We start from the raw sequence: 21,511 nt of genomic DNA on the forward strand, positions 1-21,511 counted from the left end.
CATTTAAGAAAGTGGTTCCTCACAGAAGAGGGGGTGTCTCTTCAGTTGTGGCACCTCCAGAGGGACTCATTCTCTCCATGTAGCATAGGGATACCCACAAGGCAAATCCAGCCCTGGACCTGTCCTTGCCTACTGTATCACCAATTGCCCCTGCCTTCTATGTCACTGCAGTCCCCGCTTAATCTGTGGCCATCTCCCTCCATTGCCCCTACCACCACCTCATGTATAGAGCCCAAGAATGCTCGAATTCTGCCCTGCTGCTACTTCTGCAGATAGCTTATTCCAGGCATCCACCTTCTCAGTAAAAGAGTAGTTTCTCACATTGCTTTTGATCCTCGTATCACAACCCCTTGTCCTTGAGCTTCTTTTTCTAGGTAGTGTTGATTCAAACAACAGACTGGAATATGTTACTTACACTGGAGCCAAGGGTCTAGTTCTGACCTTTGATCTCCCAGTCTTTGGTCAATCTGAGGGAGGGTAGATGAAGAAATGTTACCATTCATGTCAAACATGGCTCCTGTGGAAGACAAGGAAGTTGTTAGTCTCAGGATTTTCTATTAATGGGATTGGTTTCTTGTTACAGGTTTTCTGGAACTGAACCTTGTCCAGCTGCCCCTTCCCAAACAAAATGCCAAGGAATGTACATTGGAAATGGTGGTTAATCAAGAAGGAACTGCTGAGGAAACTCCATCACGATTCAGTCCCCTAAGAAGCTTCACGGTCTTCAGCTACACAGTATTCACAAAGCCCCCGCCTTCGCCCCCATCAAAAGTCTCTTTGTTCAAGGAGCGGATCCTGAAGGGCTGGTGGCCATGTATCGTCATGGAAAACAACAAATATCGAATATCAGTATGAAACTAGAATACAATACATCATGGATTAGGAAGGGGAATTGTGGTATCCTCTATCAAATAGCCATCCTCTCCCCAGATAGTCTCTCTCTGATGCACAATATCTCATTTCTGCTGTCCCTGTCTCAGATTCTGTCTCCCTCCTGGCTCCTGGTTGTGCTGTGTCCTTTCATACACAGCTTTTCCTACCACAGAGAGGTTTTCTCTTTCTGATCCTGATTGACATGCAATGTCCAATCTATTCCTGCTCGCCTTGTTAGAGTGAGTGAAGCCTGCAGCTGATGGCAGGAGTGCCCTTCTCCCAACTCTCCCTTCCCTAGAGAGAGCCTTATCTCCTACTCCTGTGGTGGCATACAGTGGTGCTCATAAGTTTACATACCCCGGCAGGATTTGTAAGATGTGTTGCATTTTAAGAAAACTTGAGAATTCAGACAAAACACGGCTATTATTATTAATGTGTTTCAAATTAAAACTATTATGCATCACAGAATAGCAGAATCATTAAACAAACCATAGCAATAAGGGAAATAATAAAATGGTTCTATTAAAAAGTTTGCACACACTTAGTTCTTAATATTGTGTATTACCCCCTTTTGCATCAATGACGGCTTGAAGTCTTTTGTGATAGTTATGAATGAGGCCGTTTATTTTCTCATGTGGTAAAGCTGCTCATTCCTCTTGGAAAAAAGCCTCCAGATCCTGTAAATTCTTTGGTTGTTGAGCATGAACTATCTGTTTGAGTTCTCCCCAAAGTGTCTCAATGATGTTGAGGTCAGGAGACTGTGATGGCCACTCCAGAACCTTCACTTTCTTCTGCTGCAGCCACTGAAGGGTTGACTTGGTCTTATGTTTTGGATCATTGTCATGATTGAAAGTCCAAGTGCACCCCATGCACGGCTTCCTGGCTGATGAATGAAAATTCTCCTCCAGTATTTGATAAGATGCTGCATTCATACTGCCTTCAATTTTGACTAAATTCTGTGCCGCTGTAGCTCATACCCCCACCAAAACAGCAGAGATCCACCTCCCTGCTTCATGGTAGGTATGGTGTGCTTCTCTTCATAGGGTTTATGGTTGTGACCATAAAGTTCAATTTTGGTCTTGTAGCTCCAAATTATTTTTTTCCTGAAGTTTTGAGGCTTCTCTAGGTGCTGTTTGGCATATTGTAAGCGGGCTGCTTTGTGGCATTGGTGCAGCAATGGCTTTCTTCTGGTAACTCTACTATGCAGCCCATTTTTGTTTAAGTATAGGAAAATTGATTCTTACCTACTCATTTTCATTCCTATAGTACTACAGATCAGTCCATACTCCTGGGTTTTTCCTCTCTGCCAGCAGACAGAGACAGAGAAAGTTTCACTGACAATGTACTTGACCCAGTGTGCCACTTGCAGTCCCTCACCTGTACCCAAGCCAAGATGACATGAACAATCAAATTTCTAAGCAAACTCCCTCCCCTCCAAGGTGCAGTTGCCCAAAAAGACAATGGAAAACTCTTTTCTCAAATTGAACATAAGCGATCAGCACTGAAAACCTCCACAACTCACACAATATATAAAGCAATATTATGAGTGGTAGATTCTTCCCCCCCCCCCCCCCCCAGTAAATGGATGGGTCTTTGGACTGATCTATAATCTGCAGTGCTACAGAAACTAAAATTTCCCTGTACATACCCAGATCAGTCCAGATTCCTGGGATGTACTTAAGCTCTCCTTAACTCGGGTGGGACCTGGAGAGTTCTGCTCGAAGAACACTCTCATCAAAGCACATGGAAGCCAGAGCTCCAACATACAAGCGATAATGCTTAGCAAAAGTGTGCAACGACTTCCCAGTAGCCTCCCAGCAAATTTCATGCGGAAATATCTGTTGTGACACAGCCCAGGAAGTCACTTTAGAACGTGTCAAGTGCGCCCCTAAACCCCCCCAGCAGTGGACACCTTTCAGAAATATAAATCGACTCTATTGCTTCCTTTAGCCACTGTACAATTGTAGCCTTAGAAGCCTTACTTCACTTCTTTGGACCATGCCACAGTACAAAAAGGTGATCCGATCTATGGAAATCTTAAGTGACCTTTAGATACATCAGTAATGTATGCCTCCCATCTAAGAGCCTAAGTTCCCCTGTATGAGGTGTTGAGGAATCCAAATCCAGAAAATCTGGAAGCTCCATGGTCTAACTAAGATGGAAAGCCGAGACTACCTCAAGCAGAAAAGAAGGCACCATGCATAAAGATACCCCTGATTCCAATATCTGTAGAAAGGGATCTCGACTCGACTAGCCTGGACCTCTAAAATTCTCTTGGATGAACAAATGGCCACCATGATAACCACTCTGAGTCAAGTCCTTAACTGTAGTTCTCTTTAGTGGTTCAAACTGAGATATCTTTAATGGTTCAAACTGAGTCTCACAAAATCCTGTAAGGAGTAGATTCAGATTCCAAGATGGACAAATGTTCTGCACCTGAGGACACAAGTTCTTAGCTTCCCAAAGGAACTGTATAACATCCGGATGTGCAGACAGAGAATACCCTTGCACCTCACCCCGGAGACAACCCAATGTCGCTACCTGAAGTCTCAGAGAATTAAAGGCCAGTGCCATAAACAGAACCTTTCTGTAGAAAAGGCAAAATATGTGACACCATAGCCTGAACAGGCTGAGGCTGCACTCCATCAACAGAAGACCAGGACTCGAAGATCCTCCAAATTCACACATATGTCAAGGATGTATAAGGTTGCCTAGCCTGCAATAAGGTGAAAATAATCTCTTCAGAATATCCCCTCCATCTCAGTCATCTCCTCTCAGAAGCGAAGCCACGAGATAGAAGTGAGCTGCCTGAACCGAAAATATTGGGCCCTGGCGGAAAAGAGTTGGCCAATGTCCAAACCTCAGGAGCCCATCTATAGCCATGTTGATCAGATCTGGGAAATATGGTAGTGTGGCCACTCTAGAGCTAATAGGATCACATTGCCTGGATGTTTCTCTGTCCGCTGAAATCCCTTGTCCACAAAGTCCACGGAGGGAAGACAAAGAAGAATCCCTTGAGACCACAGCAGCACCGAAGCTCTGATTCCTTCCGTACCGTGTTCTGTTCAGCGGCTGTAAAACAGCCACACCTTGGTGTTCTCATTCGTCGGGATATCCCCATCTTCTGTGAATGAGACACATAGCTGCCTCTGACAGCTCCCATTCCCTGAGATCTAACATTCTCTGACTGACAAAATCCGCCTGAATGTTGTTCACTCCAGTGATGTGAGATGATGCCAGCCATTCCAAATACTGCTCTGCTGCATTGTCTGATAGAATCCATACTGGATGGCCTTGTAACCTTGGCAGACAGGCAAGCAACATGAAATGCACTGCTCTCATCTCTAACCGATTGATAAGACCATGAGGCCGCCTGTTTCGACTTATCTTGCCACACCAGGCTTGCATCGGTGGTGAATATTTCCAAATGTGTAACCTCCAGCTGCACACCACACTCAAGAGTGGTGCAAGTAAGCTACCATGAAAGATTGTCCCTGGCTTCACCCTTTAACGGAAGAGGAAGATGAAACTCTTAATAACTGATTTCAGCAGGAGAGAAGAGCCCCCTGAAGAGGCTGCATATGTATGAATGCCCAATGCATTAATTCCAGTATCAATGCCATAGAACACAGGATTCGGTGCCCAGATCCTGGGCACCGAAAGCTCTAGCAAAAGCCTAGTCTAACTCTGCAAATTCAACAATCTCTCTCTGTGAGAAACACTCTCTCCACCAGCATGTCAAACTGAACTTCCAGATACTCTAGAGTTTGAAAGATGACTAAATGGCGCATTGCTAGGTTCACCACCCATCCTAGAGACTTTAAGGGCATTGGTACTGTTGTACTGACTGTCGACAGAGGTCCTCTGATTTTGCATGAATGAGTCAGTCGTCCAGATACGGATGCACCAACACACCCTCCTTTTGCAATGCCACCATCCCCACCATCATCACCTTAGCACAAGTACATTTGCAAATATGCTCTCATATGTAGGCTGTGGTCTTACGCCAAAATACCTGCGCAAATACTCATTCAAATTTAGGTTGCAGTCTTATGCACACAACTAGCTGCACAAATACGTGCTCCAGTCTAAGTCATAGCCTTACGTGCACAAATATCTATGCAAATATGCGCTCAAGTGAGGGTCGCAGATGCACGCGCTCAAATGTAGGCCATAGCTTTACTCACACAGGTCCCCGTGTAATCAACTGCTACATGGCGAGAATGCACGCACACATGCCTACACACATGGGAAAAGAACCACTGCTGCGGCCTACCACATGGCTAAGCAAAGCCTGCCTGCACCTTCAGCATATTTAGGCCCGGATCCATTCAACATCCAGCACCGAAAATTATTGAAGGCCTGAAGAGATTCTCACTAGCTCAGGCCTATTGACTAGCCGAGAATCCATGGAGACTGGGGCCGAGAGCCATTATCCACCACTGCTTGTGCTGCTAAACAAGCTTTGCTCATAAGCAAATTAAAACCAGTTGAAAACCTCTACCAGAACCAGAGACTACTCCTCAGTACAAGTGTTTCTTTGCACCGCCGCAGGACAGGAAACTGCTGGCAATAGTTGAGGAGGGGATTCCTCCCTACCTCTCCTGCTGATGCTGCTAGGGAATAAAAAATGGCTGCCGTTTCCACGCTGACGGGGAAAGCCTCGGTGCTAGACCTCGGCACCTGCGAGGCTCTTTCTACCAGTGTGGTCATACTCAATGCAAACCCCTCGAATGCCTTGCTGCTTTTGCCACACACACATGCTGCTCCTCCCCGCACCCGTGGCACTACCAGCACCTCAACAGCAAAACAGGAACAGTCCCTCAGCTCCACAGAGCCAACACCCAGGCATTGAAGCTGCTGAAAAAATCCTTCGCTGATCTCCCTGAGCTGCTAAGGTAACTCCCCTACTGGAACCCCGATACTGCAGAGATTCCTCTATGTAGTTCCATTAACTAGTTCCTTGTTCTCTTTTTTGTTTTACTCTGAGCACAAATAAAGATACATAGAAACCAATATTTTCCTTTGGTGCAGAGGTTCAAGTTCCAGGAGTACAGGCCGCAATGCATGGCAGAACAGAAAAGAGCCAGACCACTGGCTATATCCTTCTCCTTTTGCCAAACTTTAGCAACCCAGCCCAGGACAAACTATATAAAAGGGATACTTCCCCGCTCCACTGGGCTTCCAGTGCAGAACTGCCAGCAGATTCCACCACTGTCTCGAGGGGGATGAGGGATCTGGACCACCAGATGTCCACACCGTGGACCTCCGGACCGAGCTGTCAGAAGGATCACCAACCCTCTGCTCGTCTGCCTCAAACCAGGGGGATGGCTTCACCAGGACCTCACAACCCCCTGGGAGGATCCATAAATGTAATCTTTTTTTTTCTCTCTCCAGACTGCAGGTTTTACACCATCTGCCATCTGCTGGAGACAGAGAAATACTGAGGGACTGCAGGTGGCACACTGGGTTATGTACAGTGTCAGTGAAACTTTCTCTGTCTCCATTTGTTGGCAGCAGGGGGTTGCAAAACCCAAGAGGCTGGACTGATCTGGGCACGTACAAGGAACTTCTTATTGTGCCTGCTGAAACACCCACACCACTTTGTTTCAGAGAAGCCTATATTTCAGTAGAAGTTGCTTATGGGTTTTTCTATGCCTCCTGACAAATTTTGCTGGTGGTTGTGTTTGAAATCTTTCTTGATCTACCTTGGTATTAACAGAACCCATAATTTTACACTTCTTGATCAGAGTTTGAACAGTATTAATTGGAATTTTAAAATCTTTGGATACCATTTTATATCCTTTTCCTGATTTATAAAGTTGAAGTACTTTTGCTTGCAAATCCTTTGACAGATCTTTTGCTTTCCCCATGCTTCAGTAACAACCAAACAGGCCTGCTCTTGGACACGCGTTTTCCCTTACCCCTTATTCAATAAGGGGAGGAAACCGCGCGTCCAACCCACGGCACCTAATAGCGCCCTCAACATGCAAATGCAGGTTGATGGCCCTATTAGGTATGCGCGCGGGATACAGAAAGTAAAATGTGCAGCCAAGCCGCACATTTTACTTTCAGAAATTAGCACCGACCCAAAGGTAGGCGCTAATCTCTTCCGGCACCGGGAAAGTGCACAACTTAATATCATGGCGATATTGTCGGAGGTCCCGAAGAGTAAAAAAAGTTTAAAAAAAAATTTTTTTGAATTCGGCCCACGGCTGTCAGGTCGAAAACCGGACGCTCAATTTTGCTGGCGTCCGGTTTCTGAGCCCGTGGCTGTCAGCGGGCTCAAGAACCGACGCTGGCAAAATTGAGCGTCGGCTGTCAAACCCGCTGACAGCCACCGCTCCTGTCAAAAAGGAGGCACTAGGGACGCGCTAGTGTCCCTAGCGCCTACTTTTGCCCATTTTTACCGCCGGGCCTAATTTAAATACAGAATCTCGTGCACCGGCGAGTGGCCGGTGCACGCACCGGGAGAGTAGGCGATCTCCCGCTCTCCCACAGACTTTACTGTATCGGCATGAAAGTCAGTGCAACCCTGGATGAAATGCACAAGGGTTTCTCAAGATCTAAGAAACTCATTGGCTATTTATATACAGACACGAATTACAATAAAATAAGGCACAGGTGTGGATACCTACACTTCATTGCCATCTCAACCTGTATGTCTCAACTTGAGTGTATATTATCAGTCCAAACATTCAAGGGCATGTACATTTTTGAACAGGACCATTTTATTATTTCCCTTATTACTATGGTTTGTTTAATGATTTTGCTATTCTGTGATGCATAATAGTTTTAATTTGAAACACATTAAAAATAACAGACGTGTTTTGTCTGATCACTCATGTTTTCTTAAAATGCTACACATCTTACAAATTCTGCCAGGGATATGTAAAATTATGAGCACGACTGTATTCTCTCTCTTCCTGCTGTCCCTAGCCAAAAGAGTCTCCTCCTCCTGGTGGTGCAATGTCCTCTCACATGTGGCACTCCCTGCCCCAAATAGTGTCTCTTTCTTGCTCGTGCAGTGCCATATCCTCTCCCTTCTTACAGTCCCTGTTAGAGTCTCTTTCTCCTGCTCTTGGTGGTGCAGTGTCCTCTCACATACAACTCTCCCTACCCAGGGCTGGTGGAAGCACTAGGCAGCCACCTAGAGTGGCACTGTTTTAGGGAGAGCAACTGGACCAAGCCATCTGCTAGCGGATCGGGACAGCCTCAACCGCTGCAGGCCAAAAGACGTGAGCCAGTGATAGGTTGCCGTCACATTGTTCTGATGCAGGCAGGAGGTCACCTGGCATCTCACTGCACTTGTGCCCTAAGCATGTGCAGAAGGCAGCTGTCAGACTCAAAAATGTTTCAGCACCTGTTTAGACTGACACCAGCCCAACAAAGACTGGTTCAGCCTCAGGTGTGCCCTGAGCACTCCAAAAGGAGGCAAGGGGAAAACCTAAGAGAAAGAAGCAGATGATGTTATTGCTGGATGGGAGGAGGGGAGTGGTAGAGAGAGAGAGAGAGAGAAGGAAATGTTCCTGCGACTTGGGGCCGGGGGGGGGGGGGCATAACAGAAGTTTTCTCCTAGAGCACCTACTACTCTAGCACTGTCCCTGAAAACACTGTGATGCATAGTGCTATTAACTTGTCAGGGATCATGCCTACATCTGTCTAACACAGATACATCACTCCAATAATTAGAGACCAAAAAAGCTCAAATTAGGATTATAGTTGTAAACCCTACCTTTAATCTGAGAGTTATCCCACAGGGGGGATTTTTTGCATAACAGTTTGACACCACAGCGAGACATACTCAGCCAATGGAAGCGTAATCAGCCCATTCTTTGATCAGGTCATATATGTTTGACAAACCATCAACAACAACCCTGTCTATGCTGCAGTGTTAATGATGAAGAACTGGACAGAAATAGTTGAGTCATAAAATTATTAGGTGCTGTGCAGGGGTAAGTGGGAGAGGCAGCCAGGTCTACAATGATCAGTTCTAAGTGGCGAGAGCCCAAAACTTGCCCCTGTCCCACTTAAATTCTGTCCTTCACAGGCCAGCAGCAAGATTTTGAGGCAGCATCCACCAGCAGTTTAAAACTGGTCCTGTGACTGCTGCATGAAATTCATCATGCTTAGAAAAAATTAGAACTTAGTTGTGGAATACATCAGGCCAGCTAATGTGTGGCTTTTAAGGAAGAAGCCAGGCTTTAACGTAAAAAAAATAAACCAGACGACAGGGAAAGTGATGTCTCCCATCCAAGACGACTGCCTAGGAATACTGCTCCCTTGATGGTTTATTTGATATTGATTTCAATGTCTTCTAACAGCCTCCAAGTAAAATACTGATGCAGACAGAGCTTGCCATAGCATGATGTCTTCCCGGAGGAAATCTGTGTGTCTGAAGGAGTTTTCCTTCATGAGTGGCCGTTTCTAACCCAAAAGAAGTGTGGTCCATGGCCTTGTTGAGCACCACAGAGGAGACTGCAAAGTGATGCACTAAGAGTAACCCAAATTATAGCTACTAAATGCAAGGTTCCACATTAAGAGTCACCACTCAGGAAAAGGATCTAGGTGTCATCATTGAAAATACGTTGAAACCTTCTGCTCAGTCAGGTCAATACAGAACGGTGCGCTTGGCTGAGCACACCATTTAGCCCCCGTTTGGCCGTGCATTTTAGAGATGCTATTATTATCCCTTATACTGTAAGGGGTAATAGCGCATGGAAAACGCACAGCCAACGCCCCCCCCCCCAAAACTAATAGCACTCATCACATGCAAATTCATCTTGATGAACCTATTAGGTAATCGCCCGGAATACTGAAAGTAAAATGTGCATCCCTAAAATAGTGGCACTCTAGGTGGCTGCCTAGTGCTTCCACCAGCCCTGGGCAGGGAGTGCTGTATGTGAGAGGAAACATTTTACTCTCAGAAATTAATGCCTGCCAAGGACAGGCGATAAGTTGGAAGCAACCCTGAGGAGGCCAAAGCTATGACGCAGCTGCAAGAGGAGCTTCAAGGCGTGGCACAAATGAACAGTGAGATACTTGATAAAATCGTACTAGAAGGTGCAATATTCGAATTTGAGGGGTGGAATATACTGACTGCACTAACATTGTGCGCTCTATTTGTGAAGCCATTTTAGGATCGGAGGACCTAGTAGCTTTGAAGCAAGATGTAAGTATTGACCAGGCACATACAGCCCTAGCACCTGCTAATCAAAACAAACCCCGGGATATTGTAGCATGTCTTCATCATTTTTACATCAAGGAGGCTGTGATACGGAAAGCCAGAACCATGGGTTATATCAATTAGAAAGGCATTGCTAGTGAATTATACAATGATTTGGTCCTTTTCATTTTGAAGTAGAACATAACAAACTGCCATACTGGGTCAGACCAAGGGTCCATCAAGCCCAGTATCCTGCTTCCAACAGTAGCCAAGTAGCTACAAGTACCTAGCAAGTACCAAAACAATAAGTAGACCCATGCTACTTATGCCAGTAATAGCAGTGGCTATTTTCTAAGTCAACTTGATTAATAGCAGTTAATGGACTTCTCCAAGAACTTATGCAAACCTTTTTAAAACCCAGCTATACTAACCACTAACTACATCCCCTGGCAACAAAATCCAGAACTTAATTGTGCACCGAGTGAAAAAGAATTTTCTCCGATTAGTTTTAAATGTGCTAATTGCTAACTTCATGGAGTGCCTCCTAGTCCAAAAGAATAAATAACCGATTCACATTTACCTGTTCTAGATCTCTTATGATTTTAAAGACCTCTATTATATCCCTCCTCAGCTGTCTCCGCTCCAAACTGAACAGCCCTAACCTCTTTAACCTTTCCTCATAGGGGAGCTGTTCCAACTCCCTTATCATTTTGGTCACCCTTCTCTGTACCTTCTCCATCACAACTATATCTTTTTTGAAATGTGGCGACAAGAATTGTACGCTGTACTCAAGTTGTGATCTCCCCATGGAGTGATTCAGAGGCATTATGACATTTTCAGTTTTATTCACCATTCTCGTCCTAATAATTCCTAACATTCTGTTTGCTTTTTTGAGTACCACAGCACACTGAGTCGATGATTTCAATATATTATCTACTATGATGCCTAGATCTTTTTCCTGGGTGGTAGCTCCTAATATGGAACCTAACATCATGTAACTACAGCATGGATTGTTTTTCCCTATATACAACACCCTGCATTTGTCCACATTAAATTTAATCTGCCATTTGAATGCCCAATCTTCCAGTCTCGCAAGGTCCCCCTGTAATTTATCACAATCCATTTATGATTTAACTACTCTATATAGTTTTGTATCATCCGCAAATTTGATTACCTCACGCGTCGTATTCCTTTCCAGATCGTATTCCTTTCCGTCGTATTCCTTTCCAGATCCTTTCTCAATATGGCAGGCTATATTGAAAAGCACCGATCCAAGTACAGATCCCTGAGGTACTCCACTGTTTACCCTTTTCCACTGAGAAATTTGACCATTTAATCCTACTCTCTGTTTCCTGTCTTTCAACCAGTTTGTAATCCACAAAAGGACATCGCCTATCTCATGACATTTTAGTTTCCTTAGAAGCCTCTCATGAGGGACTTTGTCAAAAGTCTTATGAAAATCCAAATACACTACATCTACCTGTTCACCTTTATCCACATGTTTATTCACCCCTTCATAAAAATGTAGGAGATTTGTGAGGCAAGATTTGGCTTGGGTAAATTCATGCTGTGTTCCATTGAACCATGTATTTCTATATGCTCTGTGATTTTGATCTTTAGAATAGTTTCCATTATTTTTCCTGGCACTGAAGTCAGACTCACCGGACTATAGTTTCCTGGATCATCCCTGGAGCCCTTTTTAATTATTGTGGTTACATTGGACACCCTCCATTCTTCAGGTACAATGGATGATTTTAATGATAGGTTACAAATTTTAACTAATGGATCTGAAATTTCATTTTTGAGTTCTTTTAGATCCCTGAATTGCATACCATCCAGTCCAGGTGATTTACTGTTGCACTGCGGATGGGAAAGAGCACCAGGGGGCGCTCTCCAGCGCAGAGCGAAATTTGTGTACCCTTGCAGTGAGACGTCCCTGACCCTCGACCGAACCTGCACGCTTCCTTGAGACCACCAACACAATGGTGGTCTCTGAATGGTTCTCCGACCATTTCAAGCCCTTTTGGACTGCCGCTGGGGAGCGGTGGGAAGCAGCAGGTCAGAAAGAGGACAAGGCAGATGAAGACATAACACTGGATGGGACTCAGACGTAGGAAGTAGACAAAGACTCATGCTTGAAGGTAGTCGAAGACTCAGGCTTAAAAGTAGTCGAAGACTCTTAAGGCCAGTACCAAAGGGTGTCCACCACAGCCAACCAAGGCCAGGCATGGACCACACCTAGGACTGACAAGACAGAGTTCATTCAAGAACAAAAGCAACTCGGCTTGGAGATAGCCGAAGACTCAGACATTGTGGACACCAAAGACTCAGACGTGAGGGCACCGAAGCTCAGACGTGGAGGACGACAAAGCTCAAACGTGGAGGACGACGAAGGCTCAGACACTGAGGACGACGAAGGCTCAGACATTGAGAACGCCAAAGGCTCAGACGTTGAGGGCGCCGAAGGCTCAGAAGTTGAGGACATTGAAGACTCAGGACGTTGAGGACAATGAAGATCTTAGGTCTGTGAGATGGAGGAATCCCACCAGCACCCTATGCACCTCAGCCGGGGTGGTCGCAGACCACTGGGCCACTATACACCCTACCAGCCCAGCCAGGCTGATCACGGACCACGAGGGATGGGAAGATGGAACCTCAGGAACCTCTGGACTGGAATAGAACATCAGGATACAGAAGACATCAGGGATGGAACAGAGTGCCTAGGAGGAGAACAGTCGTGGAGTCCTAGGGAGGATTACTCCTTGCAAAGGCGAGGAAGGAATGAAGACTGAAGCTTTTTATGCTGGAAAAGAGGTGGCTCCAATGATGACATCAGTGAAGCACCACTCCCTCCCTGTAGCTTTAAATGCTGAAGAGAGAGCCTGCCTCGCCCCCTAGGAGAAAGCAGGAGAGATGCAGGACCCTGGACAGCGGGCCCTGCTGCGATGTAGAGAGCAGAAGCTGGAATTAGGCCTCAGGACAGGCCCCGAAGACACAGGCAGCCTCCTGCCACTGAAGGAGGACCAGAGGCAGCCTCAGGATGCAGGCAAGACCAGGGATTCAGGCCTTCTTCCCACGGAGGTCGCAGGTAAGGATGGTAGCCTCCGGTCCATATAGGGATGCCAGCTGGCGGCTTCCTGCCGCACATGGACGCACCCTGACGTCTCCCTGCCACGGGGGAAGGCAGTAGCGATATCGGCGGCCTCCGGGCTGCTTGAGGAACGGAAGTGCGGCTCCTGCCATGAACAGAGAGCAGGAACAGCCTCCGGGCCACAGAGGCTGCAGAGAAAAAATAAGGTGAAGGGTCTGCCAGAAGGGCAGAATTGCAACAGTTACTACTCTTTAGTTTGTCAGTTTGGCCTACTACATCTTCCAGGTTCACAGTAATTTGGTTCAGTTCATCTGAATCATCATCCTTGAAAATCATCTCCGGAACCAGTATATCTCCAACATCCTCACTAGTAAACACAGAAGCAAAGAATTCATTTAGTCTTTCTGCAATGGCCTTATCTTTCCTAAGAGCCCCTTTAACCCCTCGGTCATCTAATGGTCCAACCGACTCCCTCACAGGTTTCTTGCTTCAGATATATTTAAAAGGTTTTTATTACGAGTTTTTGCCTCTGTGGCCAACTTCATTTCAAATTCTCTCTTCGCCTGTCTTATTGATGTTTTACACTTAACTTGACAATGCTTATGCTTTTCCTATTTTCTTCAGATGGATCCTTCTTCCAATTTTTGAAGGATTTTTTTTTTTTGGCTAAAACAGCTTCTTTCGCCTCACCTTTTAACCATGCTGGTAATCATTTGGCCTTCCTCCCACATTTCTTAATTCATGGAATACATCTGGACTGCGCTTCTAAGATTGTATTTTCAAACTGTCCACGCCTGTTGTACACTTTTAACCTTTGCAGCTGCACCTTTCAGTTTTTTTCTATTTTCCTCATTTTATCAAAGTTTACCTTTTGAAATGTAGTGTTAGAGCTGTAAATGTACATATTGTCCCCATTCCAGTCATTGGTTCAAATTTGATCATGTTATGATCACTATTGCCAAGTGGCCCCCACCATGTTACCTCTCTCTCCAAATCCTGCATTCTACTAAGAATTACTTCTAAAATAGCTCCCTCTCTTGTTGGTTCCTGACCCAATTGCTGCATTAAGCAGTCATTTATTCCATCCAGGAATTTTATGTGTCTAGCATGTCCTGATGCTACATTTACCCAGTCAGTATTGGGGTAATTAAATCTCCCATTATTACTGCACTGCCAAATTGGTTAGCTTCCCTGATCTCTCTTAGCATTTCATCATCTGTCTGATCATTTTGGCCAGGTGGACAATAGTATACTCCTATGGCTATACTCTTACCCAACACACATGGGATTTCTACCCATATAGATTCTACTGAGCATTTAGTCTCTTGTATGATCTTTATTCTGTTGGACTGTATACACTCCCAGACATAAAGTGCCACACCCCTACCAAGTTGATCATCTCTATCATTGTGATATAATTTGTACCCTGATATAGCACTGTCCCATTGGTTATCTTCCTTCCACCAGGTCTCTGAGATGCCAATTATGTCAATCTCATCATTTACTGCTATACACTCTAACTCTCCCATCTTACTTCTTAGACTTCTGGCACTGGCATACATTTGAAAGTGTGTTTTTTTTGTTATATTAACAACCTGCTTTTCAGTTGATAGGGATAATTTGGAATTCTTTAGCTCAGGTGATTCTTTACCTATAGGCACATGGATTACATTTGCTTTTATTGGAACCTTTCTGTTGGGATACCCTAACTCTCCTGTTTTATTAGTATCCTTCAAAGATACATTCCTCTGAACCATGCACTGCTGAGTGACTGTCGTCTTTCCTCCTTATTCTAATATAAAAGCTGCTCTATCTCCTTTTTGAATGTTAGCACCAGTTACCTATACCCTCAGAGTGGAGAATGTACACTATAAGTGGCTTTTTCCATACAAACTGTCTTTCACCATTAGTGAAACATTGCAGATATGTACAGTAGAGTAAGCCAGCAAGATGTTGGGAGAAGCCAGCATCAGATTGAAGCAAGCTACTTCGGTTTTTAAGCCCTTACCTTATAGGAAAACATCCAAATAGCAGAGAGTACCCAAAGGCAGGAAGTGGCTTTGGAAGAATTCAGAAAACAATTTTGCCTTTTGAAACTTAGCAGATAGAATCTGTTGCAGTTCTGCACCAGAAGAATGCTTCTTTGAATGGGGATCAGTTTATTTGTTGACTTTAACTGATCTAGTTGCATTTAACATTTTCCTTTTGCTACAGGAAGTGGTGTTGAATGAGAATATGGTTTGGGATGTGGGTGCCATTTTGGGATAACATTCTCCAAGGGGGATTTGCTGCGGGTTGCACATGGATGTTTTATTTATTTATTTATATTCTTTTATATACCGACGAACGTTGGGAACATCTCATCGGTTCACAGTAAACAAAATGCAGCTAACGAGCTTTACAGAGAACAATGAACAATCATTAAACAGTAAACTAGTTAAAAGAGAACAAGCGATAATATGGACTTTTACAGAGAACTATAAACAATCAATAGCAGGGGGAAAAAAGATTCTGTGGGCTATGGGGGGACAGCAAGGGACACAGGGAGAGGATCTTTAGTGAATTCTGGGAAGTGCAACAAGGAATAGTGTTAGTGGGTAATTGGAGAGTCCTGATCTTTTCCTTTTTTAATTTGTCTACAATGGGCAATATTAAAATAGTTTTGCTGAATGTAAAAGAACTAAATTTCCCATTTGAAGCATCAGCTTTTGTTTAAAGAAGCAAGGTTGACGGGGCTTCAATATTCTTTATGCAGGAAACTCATCTGAAGAAACAAGATGAGCAGTTGCTCAACAGTACATTGTTTTCTCAGATGTTGTTCACATTAAGCATTGGTGATAGGACTCCAGATTACCAAGAATTTACAGTTGGATGTTTTAGACTCTCTGAAGGATAAAGAGGGGATGTTTTTGTTTGTGAAAGTGGTATTAATATTTTTTTCTCTTTTAAATCTGTATGCTCCTAACAGCAACCAGGGGTATTTTCTCCTAAATCTAGGGGAACAGTTGAGTGGTAGATGAGAGGGCATATGATTTGTTAGGGTGATTTTAATCTCACTTCCTCCCTTATACTTGATCATTTGAGTGGGAGTACCCAAAAAATAAATTGAAATAGTTTGTGTCATCACTAGATCTTACTGAAGCCTGGAGGATTCCTTCCTCTCAATGTAATTATGCTTTCTTTTCTAACGTACATGATACTTATTCTAGAACTGACATGTTTTTAGTTAATCAGTCATGCTTTTTGGGTTTACTTTCTATGGACATAGGCCCAATAATCTGGATTTCTTTCATGTGAAAAGAATCTGGGCAATTATTCTGGAGGTTGAATGATTCTTTATTAAATGATAAAATCTGGGAGAATTTGAGGAAGGAGATTAAGGAGTACTTCCAATTCAATTTCTACACAGACCTTGTGGGACTGCTTTAAGGCTGTTCTTAGGAGTAGGCTGATATCATGGGCAGTATCTCAAAAGAAATAGAAACAAAAAGAGAGGATTAGGTTAATGGAATCTATATGTAGTCTTGATCAGCACTATAACAGTTCAGGGGATATGAAGAGAGGACAATGTAATGCACTTAGTGGTGAGGCAATTGGATATGAAGAGAGGACAATGTAATGCACTTAGTGGTGAGGAAATCCAGTACAAAATGAATTTGACAAGAGAGTCTTATTCTGAATTTGGAAACAAGCCTAGCAGGTTGTTGGCATGGAAGTTGAAAACCCAACAGACCCCTAACCAAATTAATAAAATTAAGGATGAGAAGGGAGGGCTTCTATTTGATAATGATGTAATTAGGGAGAGATTTGTTAGGTTTTACAGGATGAAGAAACTGATCAGTACCTGGGCCAAATTGTACTTCTTGTAATACCCCAGGAGGTTCAGTTGCGATTGGACGAAGAAATCTCAGGATAGGAAGTTCTGATGGCAAATAGGGCTTTGGAGCTGAGCAAGTTCCCAGGGCTTGATGGTTTTGTGGCCTAATTCTATAAATGGTTTCATAATCTTTTAATCCCTCTGTAGGTGAATCTTTTTAATTCTCTGTTATTTTCCCTACATTTACCTATATCCATGAATCTCGCAAGGATAATGGTACTCCTTAAACCAGGCAAGGATGCTATGTTTTGTAGCTTTTAGGCCTATATCCCTATTAAATTTAGATTTTAAGATTTTGGCAATAATCCTAGCAACTCGTTTGAACTGGGTGATTCCAGCATTGTAATTGAAGATTAATCAGGTTTTATTCCCAGGAGACAGGCAGCAGACAACATTAGGAAAGTTTTAATTCGATCAGGTTGGCACAGAAAGAGGATGTCCCCTCACTTTTGTTAGGACTCAGAAAACAAATCGGAAGCCGATCCAAGGTTGCTGTGTAGCAGTAAACAAAGTGGAGATCGGTGTATAAGAAAGATCCTTATTGAAGACAGCGGCAGCACTATTTGAATACATACCGCAGCTTCTCAAAACAGCCAGACGGAATATTTACACTCCAGAGACACAAACAAAACAATGTGATCATATTCACCCATGCTGGATATCACACAGGCTGCTACATAACTAAGGAACAACTTGAGCATAAACACTATAGACAATGCAGAAGTACAACTTTGTGGCATCAGCCCTGCTGACATGTGAGGCAGCCCTTCACTTTTGTTATCCACTGACGCAGAAAAAGCCTTTGACCGGGTCCACCGGGCTTTTATGTTTAAAGTTTTGCAGAAAATGGGTCTGCGTCCACGTTTTTTGGCTTGGGTACAAGGATTATACTCTCATCCAGAGGCTTGCATAAAGGATTTTGCTGGGGAAACGTATGAGGCAAGGATGCCCGCTTTTACCCCTTTTATTCGCTATCGTGATGGAGCCTATGGATGACAGGATATTCCAGTTGGGGGATGTTCATGGGATCTTGATAGGTCAGAATACATTTAAAACCTCACTCTAGACCATTCTTTACTTTGACCATATTCATGTGGGAGGTGATGGCCTTTGGAAGAGTCTCAGGCTTTAAGGTTAACATAGGAAAGTTTGAGATTTTGAATGCTAATTTCCCAGGGAACCAGGGAAATTCTCAATCTGAGAAAGAAATTTCCATGTAAGTGGGCCAGGACATGTATAAAATATCTAGGTATATATATTGGGATAGATTAGCATAATTTCTATCAGCTAAATTATACTCCCTTAATAACCACTACTGCATGTGATCTGATTGCTTGGTCACACCATTTTCCCGACTTGGATGTTTGCAGTTGTTAAAATGTCACTATAACCCAAGTAATGCTACTCATTCCAAACTTTACTTACTGCAGCTCCTGATAAGATTTTGAGATTGCTGCAGCAGATAATTTTTAGCTTAATCTGGAAACAGAATCCTCCCATGGTGTCTAGAAGGGTGCTTTATCAGAGGAAGGATCAGGGGGGACTTTTAGTACCAAATATTAAACGTTATTATGTGGTTGCCCTACTTCGGATTATATGTGGATGGCAACATTCCCTTAAACTTAAACAATAGGGGATTGTAGAACAATGGGTATGTAGGACTACACCTCTTGAGTTCTCGGTCCTGGTTATCAAAGTTGCTTAAAATGAGTAAGCAGCTATGGGATTAACTATGAGTTTATGGGGAAAATAATAGAGCTACTCGTACTGGTCATGGTGACTACTCACCTTTAACCCCGATTAGAGTCAATGAAGGTTTCAGTCCAAGGATAGACTCTGATGTCTTTATGAAATAGTAAAAGTTAAATCTGAGACGTTTGGGGCAATTATTCCATAATAGAAAAACCCTTGGTTTTGATGAAATGATAACTCAGTTTGGGCTGTCCCGAGAGGGACAGGTATGTCTACATGCTGATCTGACCCTTTCTATGGAATAAGAAGCATGGCTTGGAGGAATCTTGGAAGTATTGTAGTCCAAACTGGGGTGGCAGAGGGCCTCATATCTAAAATGAACACGCTGCTTTTGCCCGCATTGGGTACTAAAACAAACATTTAATTGAATGGGAGAAAGTGTGATGTGAGCTTGATGAGGCCTTCTGGGACAAGTGTTTCTGGTGGACCACTAAGAGTTCGATTTCTGCTGCAATAGTAGTAAAAATAGTTACAAAATACTATTACACCTGTTAAATTACATAAGATTTTTCCTACATTAGGGGCCTGATTTTAAAAAGCATTTTCACGGGTAAAACTGAGTTTTACTTGAATAAATGCACTTTACTCATGTAAGTGGGCTCTTGAAAATTGCTACAATACAGGCCATTGAATTGTCCATAAGATTTAATCTCATAAGTGCACTTCACTTGAGTAAATTACTTTTGAAATTTGCTAGAATAGTATGTTACATTTACAAGAGTAACTCCTTTGAAAATTAACTCCTTAGTGATTTATTTTGGGCTAAATATGGGGCAGTTGGGACCTTTTTCACATATGGTGGGAGTATGTATTGTGCGGGAAGCAGGCTTTACAGTATACATTTATGCCGATGAATCTTTCCTATGTATAAATCGGTATTTACATAGAGTAGGGGCAGGTAATTTGATCCTAAATACCAATAGGATGGAGGTCTCATGGTTGGGAGCAGGAAAAATTGCAAAGGGTATTAGATTACAGGAGGTGGAACTGGAACCAAAAGAGAAGGATAAGTCTTTGGGTATTGTGTTAGATTCACATTTGAAGTTAGACAGTCACATTTCTGAGTATGCTGAAATCAGTGGCTTATGCCAGAACTCATAGCTCTGTACTTCACTGAGCATCAAGGACAAGGTTTAACTCCCCAACTGCCAGCTGGCTCTAAGTGGTGTTCTTATTCTCTAATTAGGTCTTGTCTCCCTCTGTCTGTGACCTTGAAGTGTTCCAGTCTGTTTCTATCTAACTAGGGGGAAGAGAGAGCTACCTAACTGCCCAGAATTCTGTAATTTCTTCTTTATGCTTTCAGCATTGTACATATATATGAACATAAGAAAATGCCATACTGGGTCAAACCAAGGGTCCATCAAGCCCAGCATCCTGTTTCCAACAGTGGCCAATCCAGGCCATAAGAGCCTGGCAAGTACCCAAAAACTAAGTCTATTCCCTGTAACCATTGCTAATGGCAGTGGCTATTCTCTAAGTGAACTTAATAGCAGGTAATGGACTTCTCCTCCAAGAACTTATCCAATCCTTTTTTAAACACAGCTATACTAACTGCACTAACCACATTCTCTGGCAACAAATTCCAGAATTTAATTGTGCGTAGAGTAAAAAAAAGAACTTTCTCCGATTAGTTTTAAATGTGCCCCATGCTAACTTCATGGAGTGCCCCCTAGTCTTTCTACTATCCGAAAGAGTAAATAACAGATTCACATCTACCAGTTCTACTACTGTGTCTCCATTACCTTTTCTGGCAGAATATTCAGTACTTTCCAAGCATGCTGACCTTGTACTATAATAATGGAGAATAAGTTGTTCTTCCTCTCTAACATCCTCGTTTGCCATTTTACAACATATTTCACCATTTTGTCAGTACTATCTTCTGATCAAACTTTCACACAATAAATAGGGCCTATCTATCCCTATCGTATATGTCTAGATAATCTTCATGTCCACTCCTACACTAATCCACAGGCTCCATCATCGGATGATTTTTAACCATGTGTGAGTATTGCCATCCTGCTTACACTTTCCCTGAGGATTTTGTTTTATTTGTTTTTTACATGCTAATCCTGAATTATAATAATCTTTATAGAACACCATCAGAATAAACTGTGATGTACAGTATGAGCACTGAAAGGGTTCTAGAGTCACCCACTCTAGAGACTGAGCCATAGAAAGAGTCAAGGTCTCTCTTTAACAAGTGTAGTGCAATAATCACGTACCTGCTTCTAGGCACTCATCTGTTTCGAGATTTTGGAACATTATGTAGACTGGCATAAAATTTTTTGTAATACATCCAAGTCATTATTAATTAGAACTTCAGCCTGGGTTTCTAAATCCCTTTCTGATGTAGTTTGGTACTTCTGCTCCTGTATTAGCCTAGGAAAGGGCATTATAAATACAAAATTGGACAGGAATTGCTGGGAACCAGCAGCACTGCAGCATGCTACTGTTTTATATTAAGTGTAGAAAATGCTTTGGGTTAGGAGTCACTTTATTTTGTGTAGAGACTTGTGGTTCTAAGGTAGCCTTTGATGGATCAAACATGAGCTCTCAAAGAAACCACTGTCACTGCTTTCCCTCTTCATATTTCAGGGTAAAATACAGATGACACTGGAGATTGTGATGGAAAAGGAGATAGAAGAACGTCCAGCTGGGAAAGGACGAGAAGAACCAAACATGAACCCCAAGCTGGATGCACCAATGTAAGGGCACAGCAACTCCTGGTATTCCAGTACTCCCCTCTCTCCCA

The 21,511-nt window shown here is 43.3% G+C and overlaps 1 protein-coding gene across 1 annotated transcript in view; it reads left to right on the forward strand.

Moving 5' to 3' along the window:
* FER1L5 (fer-1 like family member 5) overlaps window positions 1–21,511 on the forward strand; it is a 495,517-nt gene that overhangs the window by 464,222 nt on the left and 9,784 nt on the right. The window contains exons 59-61 of the mRNA XM_029603280.1: window positions 584–700; window positions 773–849; window positions 21,355–21,464. Coding sequence (XP_029459140.1) covers window positions 584–700; window positions 773–849; window positions 21,355–21,464 — 304 coding nt within the window. The remainder of the gene's footprint in view (window positions 1–583; window positions 701–772; window positions 850–21,354; window positions 21,465–21,511) is intronic.

The sequence above is a fragment of the Rhinatrema bivittatum genome, chromosome 5 (assembly GCF_901001135.1).
Source record: "Rhinatrema bivittatum chromosome 5, aRhiBiv1.1, whole genome shotgun sequence".
NCBI classification, from domain to species: Eukaryota; Metazoa; Chordata; class Amphibia; order Gymnophiona; family Rhinatrematidae; genus Rhinatrema; species Rhinatrema bivittatum.